The sequence below is a fragment of the Acyrthosiphon pisum genome, chromosome A2, assembly GCF_005508785.2.
Source record: "Acyrthosiphon pisum isolate AL4f chromosome A2, pea_aphid_22Mar2018_4r6ur, whole genome shotgun sequence".
NCBI classification, from domain to species: Eukaryota; Metazoa; Arthropoda; class Insecta; order Hemiptera; family Aphididae; genus Acyrthosiphon; species Acyrthosiphon pisum.
The window spans coordinates 7,387,554-7,395,183 of record NC_042495.1 but is presented as its reverse complement, the minus strand read 5'-3'; the positions used below and the strand labels follow the sequence as shown (position 1 = coordinate 7,395,183).

General features: G+C 26.7%; 1 protein-coding gene across 1 annotated transcript; it reads left to right on the top strand.

Annotated features, from left to right (window-relative positions):
* The first annotated feature begins 5,647 nt into the window (after positions 1–5,647).
* On the top strand, positions 5,648–7,374 carry LOC107885083 (glyceraldehyde-3-phosphate dehydrogenase, cytosolic-like). The gene is made up of 2 exons (XM_016808516.2): positions 5,648–6,102; positions 7,119–7,374. Exons 1-2 carry the CDS (start codon positions 6,016–6,018, stop codon positions 7,272–7,274), a joined length of 243 nt encoding a protein of 80 aa, XP_016664005.2. The 5' UTR covers positions 5,648–6,015; the 3' UTR covers positions 7,275–7,374.
* The last annotated feature ends 256 nt before the right edge of the window (positions 7,375–7,630 follow it).

The following is a 7,630-nucleotide window of genomic DNA, read 5'->3' as shown; positions in this document are numbered from 1 at the left end:
AAATGAAAATTTCAATGAATTTGTATATTATTTTTAATAACAACCCTACTTTATCCAATGTTTGACCCTGTGCTTTGTTTATTGTCATGAAAAAATTCTTATTAGAAATTGACGTCTAATAAATGAAAAGAAAAGAGTAGGTTAGGTGTCAAATCAATTCGTTTTTAGATTCTGAACGGAGCGAGGAAGCTATTGGTTTTACAATGGTGTTTATTTATTTATTTTTTTATATCCTGTATACAAAATTTTTACTAGAAGGAGTGCTTCGATTTCAACATATAGTACCTTATCTTTTAGCGAATTGGATCAAGATAATACTTTAGAGAGGTAATTTTTCGATTTTCTCAATAGTTATAATATAATGCCACGGGAAAAACCACAAAAAAATTACGAAAAAACGCTAAAAATGGGATTTTAATTTCTAACGCTTTGTTTATCATCATAGAAACGAACAAAAAATTATAATATTATAATATTAATTCAACTCACATGATAAAATAAATAATAACAATATAAAATATCCAGACTGACAAACCGTCTCCGCTCAGAATCGTTTTTCTTATGCAATTATGATATTATATCATTGAATTCAAGTCTAATACAAACCATTATACAATGACCCACTTATAATTTACTGTACAGCAGAGCGACATCCACTCACCTGCTTTTTTTTATTTTATTTAATATGTTTATTTTTTCAATACACTAAGTATTATTACAATCGCCCTAAATCAATTCTATAGGCAATAAAAAACGCTGGCTAGTTCCTTCACCAATTATGGTTCCATGTTAAAAGAATGGTGGTACATATTTGGTACGATAAATCTTGTACCGTTCATTAGATTGGACACTACATTTTATTTTCTCAAGAGTACCATTACTATAGTTCCTTGTGTTAGTACCAAACTATGTGGAGGTAAATCACTTAACTTTAAAATATCTGAACATTTTGTAGGAAATAGAAAATGGCCACAATCTATTGATACTATATTATGTTCAAAGTTTGAACTTAAAAATCGACATCGAAAATCTGACGAAAAAAAGTTTCCCGTCCTTATTGCGATGTATGTATTGACTATTTGTATGCAAAACATAATTATTCGTTCGCCCTCCATCGATTCCCAGAGATTGCGAAAAACACTTCGAAGGGTTGCGTTGCGTCACGGTTTTTAATATATATAATAAAATAATCCAATATTTTGGAAATTAGGGGGGGGGATCTGGTGTGACAACGTAAACTCTTATCTACTGAATAGATCAATGATTAATCGGCATGCGTAATGGTATGAAGCCGATAGGTGTTGTAAATTATAATAATATAATGACATATATGGTTTTTCTATAAATTTTAATCTTCTATCTCCTATGATTGTACGCACACTAATGACTATTATTTAATATTTACTACGCGCACAATCAGACGTAAAGCGTCTTCTTATTGCCTATATTGAACATCTTAAAAATATATGTTTGAAAATCGGACTAACAAATATATATTTGAAATTTGGTATTTAAAGTTTGCATAATACGCATAGCAGGTTTAAAATACGATAAATGTGTTAGAAAATACTTGGAGTACCTCTACCTATACTAAGCTGCAGCCTCGAGTATCCCCATGTTTACACCTATGCCGACAGCACGTATTCGAACTTTAACAATTTAAGTCGAAAAATGACACGTACCTACGGTATGCGCGAGTCAATGAAACTAGACAGGCTACAAAGTTTCCTGATACGTGTTTTTTTTAACAACCATACAAATTATATGGTTTTATTCAACACATTTTTCTTTATCATTTGGTATCATTGGTTTTTGAATCACTCCACTAGATCGCGTCTTACAAAAATATAAAATGCACATTTTTAATAAATTATTTATTGTGGTTTTTTATAATAATACACAATTTGGCTGTGGTCATGAACGTAATGATATCACTGATAATATCGAAAATCCATCTGTAATTTTTGAACAATTTTATATAATATAATATAATACGTTTCTCATTCATATTTGAATTTTGATTTACACTTAAATTATACTAGCAAATTCTGAAAATGACCTAGCATAATCTAGCAAATTCTTAGAAATTTTTTGATATTAGAATTATAGTCCTAGCATATTGTGCCGGTGCCAACTTGATGGACATCTCAAAGTGGCCTAGAATCCTGAAAAAAAATAATGAATTGAAAATTAAAAATTAAACAATAGTAACATTTTGAGAATATTTAGTGTATCGTCGATTATGATAATATAAACCAAAAAACAAAATTTGTTTTGTCGAAAATAGGTTTTGCGTAAAAATCTTGTTTTTCCCGACACTTAAGATAACTACTGGGATCTTTTTACTTTTAAAATTTTGAACTTCCAAGGTAACAACTAGATTAATTTTCCTACCAAAAGAAGAAAAAAAGTAGAAGATCGAAGAATTTCACTGCCATAAAACGCGATTATAGACACAAAAAAAAGTATAATATACAAAAAAATATATGAGTGTGATTTGCTTAGAATCTAAAAAAAATTAAATAATAAATTGTTTGTCAATCATACTTAGGAAACACTAATGAATATTATCTGTAGATTAAAAAGTTAACGAATTGCGTCTCGGGCGTATCTAATTCATTCAAAAAGGTACGTTTACCCAACTTGGTTGTTACGCTATTGGTATTTGGTGTGCACTCAAATATTTGTCATAAATCAATTATCTAATTGTTGTAAGATTTATGAAGTTCAACGTTAACCGTTTAAACGAAGAAAATACAAATGAATATATAATTATTAAATAGGACATTAATTTTGTGTTTAATTTTGAAGCTTAGGAAACAAAATTGCTGAGAGATTTGAAATTATTATGTTTTTAATATGGGAATATAAAATGTATATACATTTGTTTTTAAACAGGTTATTTAGTCCCTACTGAAGTAGTATACTCTACAATTTATAAGTATTTACAATACATAATATCATTTGTATTATCAATAAATAATATTTGGGATTGTTTATTTATTATTATTTTTTTTTTTTAATAAAAATAATAATTTTTACAAAACAAAATATATTTTAAATCTATTAAAATCTATAATAATTCAACGTGATTAATTATCTAACTGCTTTGTACTGGAAAAAATTTAATTAACTTTAAAAATAAGCAACTCTATTGTAACTGATATTATACAATATATGTGCCTATATATAATAATTCTATAAAATAACTAATCATGAATTTTTTTTTTCGCTGTTTATGATCCGTATGATGCAGACAGCAAAAATTCATCATCGGGAACGATACCTCGTAGAGGTCTTATTATTCATCATAGAAATGCAGCAGCTGTAGAGGCTTAGTAAGTACCCATCTACGTATTATTACATTATTAGATTCTAATGGACAATCTCTGAGTGATATTAATTTAACATTTTAGTTTATTAGAACTGTGCCCAGTGGCGCCGAACTAATTTTTTTTAGGTGTGGCAATGAACAATTACTTATACCTACCTACCCACCTAACTTTTTAATAATTTAAAAATGTGTTCATTGCGAGGGGGCTATACAAAGTTAGAAAATATATGTAAAGAAAGTATAAATCTATAATAAAAATAAATAGAAAAGAAAATATTGGAAAATATTTTTGTTATAAAACTGTTTAAAGAGAAAAATGTTTGTTTAGAAAATATAAAGTAATACAATTATTTTGATAGGTAGAACATTTTTAAATGAGATAATATTAAAATGTTAAACATAAATTATCAGAAAATTATTACATTCGAAAATATATTAAAATCAAAATATACAACCAGAAAAGTATTTTGTATAAACCGAATATAATTAGAAAATATAATTACTGAAACAAAATTTAGAATAAATATTGTTCCTGAGAAAATATGATTGCCAAAAAATATTTAAGCATAAATATATATTCTTAGAAAGTAAAGTTATCGAACAATATTTAAGCTTAAATAGATATTCTGATTAAACTTTTATTTAGACATAACTTTAAATTAAAAGTAGTTCGTTCGAAAATAGTATTTTGTTAGAAAAATAATTAAATTTAATACTGATAGAGCGAGCTACCCATGCGTTTGTTGTCTTCGCCCACGACACGGTCTTAGAAGTTATCTATATCTCCTAGATGATCTTCTCTACATCGTGTCTTCGACTTACAAACGTTTCCATATCACTAGTTTTGAATGTTTTAATATTATTTGAGTTAACTGATAGACCCCCCTAAATACGACCCTGAATAGTTGCATATAACCAGCTGGTAGGTACCGTAGGTTATCAACATTTTAATTTTAAATGCTTTTGAAAAATCGTGCATTGTATCATTAATATTTAACTGCTATTAAAACAACTTATGAGAAACCTTGTGTTGAATTTTAAATTTTTTTTACAGCAAAAATTATTTATTGACAAAAATTAATAAAAATCAAAAATGTTTTATGCCTGTGGCCTATAGGCTATAATAGCTTAAAAAGAATTAAATTTTTTTGTAAAAATTCCGTTTTTCAATTGGTTTTAATCTTTGGTTTTTATTTTTGAAAACTATAAATACCTATAGGTACTTGGAATTTTAAATGTTTACCTAATGACCTATACAAAATATAAACTAGATTAATTTTCCCATTAAAATTCCCCCCACCATCGTTAGTACGTCACTGGTTATTTAATATTATATTATATAAATTTGAAAATGGAAATTTTATTATGCATGTTCTCTGAAACTGCTGTCCGATTTTCTTGACTTTTTTTAAATGAAAGAGTACATTGCGGAGCAGATTTAAGACTTAATTCCATATATAGCTAAAGGGTAATTCACAAATGTATTTTTTTTCAGCCCACAAAAAATAATATCATTTTATTTTATTTAACTGTAGCCAATGGTAAGATATTACATTACCCCGCTACCTACCTGATATTATATAATATAGCACAAACGCAAGCGAGCCTCACGGACAACACCGGGTGGGATGGCTATAAATTAAAATGTAGCACTTAAAAAGATCAATTATTGCAATTTTTCCACGGAAGGCCGAAAGGGCATGTGTACAACTAGATATTTATAAAAAAAAACATTAAATAAATTACTTTTAAATAATTTGTAAAGAAAGAACATCAGGGTTCCTAGTTTCCTACAACTAAACCATGTCATTTAGAGTTCAATATTACATATTACAATATCTTAAACTTGTAAGTTATAATATATGTTTAGGTTTAGTTGTAAGTAATTAGACTTCCCCCTCAAATTTCAAACACTATTTGCGCCTATGCATTTTGCACCGTTAGTTTAAAAATATGAGCGAATAGACCTATTATACAATTTAAAGGTAAGATTATTATCTAAGCATTGTTATATAGGCTTTTTATTATATTATAACTTTAAAACGAGTTATACCTAAGTATTTTAATGGCATTGTATTATAATATTATGATACCAGATACATGATCAGTGGCGCCGGAGAAGGGGGGCAAAAGTATAATTTCCCCCCCCCCCCCTACCACATTAAAATTAAAGGGTAAAATACAATCGTAATTTACGCTTAATTTATACGTTTACGTATTCAAAATAAGTCTCATTTTCACGAGTGTGCGTTATAATAATTAATATTATTATTATTATTATCGATTTATTATTATAACATAATACAATATAATATAGACATAATATTATTGAGTAATTTTTATAGACGTTTTCGGTCGGAGTGCTTTATCAAATATTTATAATTGGAAGTTCCACCAGTCCCGGATAGTGTTCTCACAACATAGTTACAATATTGTTTATTATTACAATATCATTAGGCTATTTTTGGGTTTTTACAGTTTATATCGTCGTTTACGATAAGATTCCGATTGGCGATTAGTGATTACTGATTACGACTATTAAATGAGTACGCTGTCGTGATCGTTGACTGTCGGCTGTCGCTACAGAATACAGTTTACACTTTAGTACTTTACAGTAACATTCATATTAAATATTTACAAACTGTAATTGTTTAAACACGTTACACGTACCGGTACCTGCAATGGCTGTTCCCAAACCCCAAAAAAATATTAGAGACTTTTTCAAATTGAAAACACCTGTGAAAATTCAGGAACTTATACCTAACGAGGTAAGTTTAAGACATACTTTCAAATAAATTTGTTTTATTTGTTGTAATTATTAATCTGTCTAGTAAAATAAATTGTTATAAATATAAATATTACTGATATAGTAATATATCAATATACCTAAATCAAACTGATTTCTACAAAGCAATATTTTTCTTGAACGAATAATAATTTTACTTTTTAGATACCTACCAATTATTTTTTTATTTCCTACTCAAATATATTTCAACAACTAATGTCGTTAATTAATATTTGTAGACAGTAGAACAATTATATTTCTGTATAATATATTTTTACTTTTGAATACAACTTCAGGTATTTATTTATTATTTTTATTTTATATTTATTTATATATTGACATATTGTTACTTTAGAATATAACTTAAGGACTAAGGTATAAATTAAATACATTTTTTATATTTCATTTATTTATATTTCTGTATAATATATTGTTACTTTTGAATACAACTTCAGGTATATAGTAAATATATTTCTTTTAAAACTTATTTATTATATTTATTTAGATACTGTTATTATAACTTTAGGTATAACGTAAATATGATTCATGTTTTGTTTCAATATATAAATGTATAAATTTAATCACTAAATTTATACATTTATGTGTTGGTAAACTTTTGCTATGTTAAACTAGCTAGTAAACTTTTAAATAAAAAAATATATATACATATATTTATGTATATACCTATATATTAAATTACCTATATTAACGTTAAAAGAATAAAACATTAAGAAAAGTTTTCTGTTATCAATTACAAATAAATATATTATAATAGTTGTCTTCATTTAAAAATGATTAAAATATAATATAATATACTATGTTGAAGAAAGATGTATGCAATTTATTTGGTTTGACAAGTCCAAAAGTGGGTATTAATGGTTTTGGTAAAATTGGGAAAATGGTTTTGCGTATGGCACTAAAAAGTGATGACCTGGAAGCAAGTTTTAATTGGTTTGCTATTCGTAAATTGTATTAAGTCTGTTCTCTCATGATTATCAGGTGGTTGCAATAAATGGACCAGCGGCCGAAATTGAAGATATTGCCTACTCATTAAAATATGACACGATTCATGGAACTTTTGGCGGAAACATTAGTGTAAAAGCTGATAATTGTCCAGACATCGACGGTAATAACTGTAATATTTTATATACTTAAAATAGTTATATCTTAAGTACAGATTTTAAAGCAATAAAATACTTAAGAAAATTACTTAAAATTAAGCAATAAAGCTAACAAATTGGATTTATTTTTATAACTTAAAATTAATAAACATTAAATATTGAAAAAGATATAGCTTAACTTAAATTTTGAAACAATATTAAACAAATTTGTTAAAACTTGCTCTTTTAAAGCCATGTTCTTCCGTCATTTTTATCAAATTTCTTTAATATAATTTGAGGATCTATTCCAATATTTATAAATTCGTTAACAGCCATAAGTTAAGTTGGCTCTGACATATTATGTTTATTCATCTCATAGTCATTGATACTTGCATATCTAATTTTTAGTAA

What these genes read in the sequence shown, in the direction of transcription:
- LOC107885083 (XM_016808516.2), top strand. Translation starts at nt 6,016, where the DNA reads ATGGCTGTTCCCAAACCCCAAAAAAATATTAGAGACTTTTTCAAATTG. An exon ending in AGGAACTTATACCTAACGAG is followed by an intron (nt 6,103 to 7,118) that starts GTAAGTTTAAGA and finishes CATGATTATCAG; the next exon opens with GTGGTTGCAATAAATGGACC.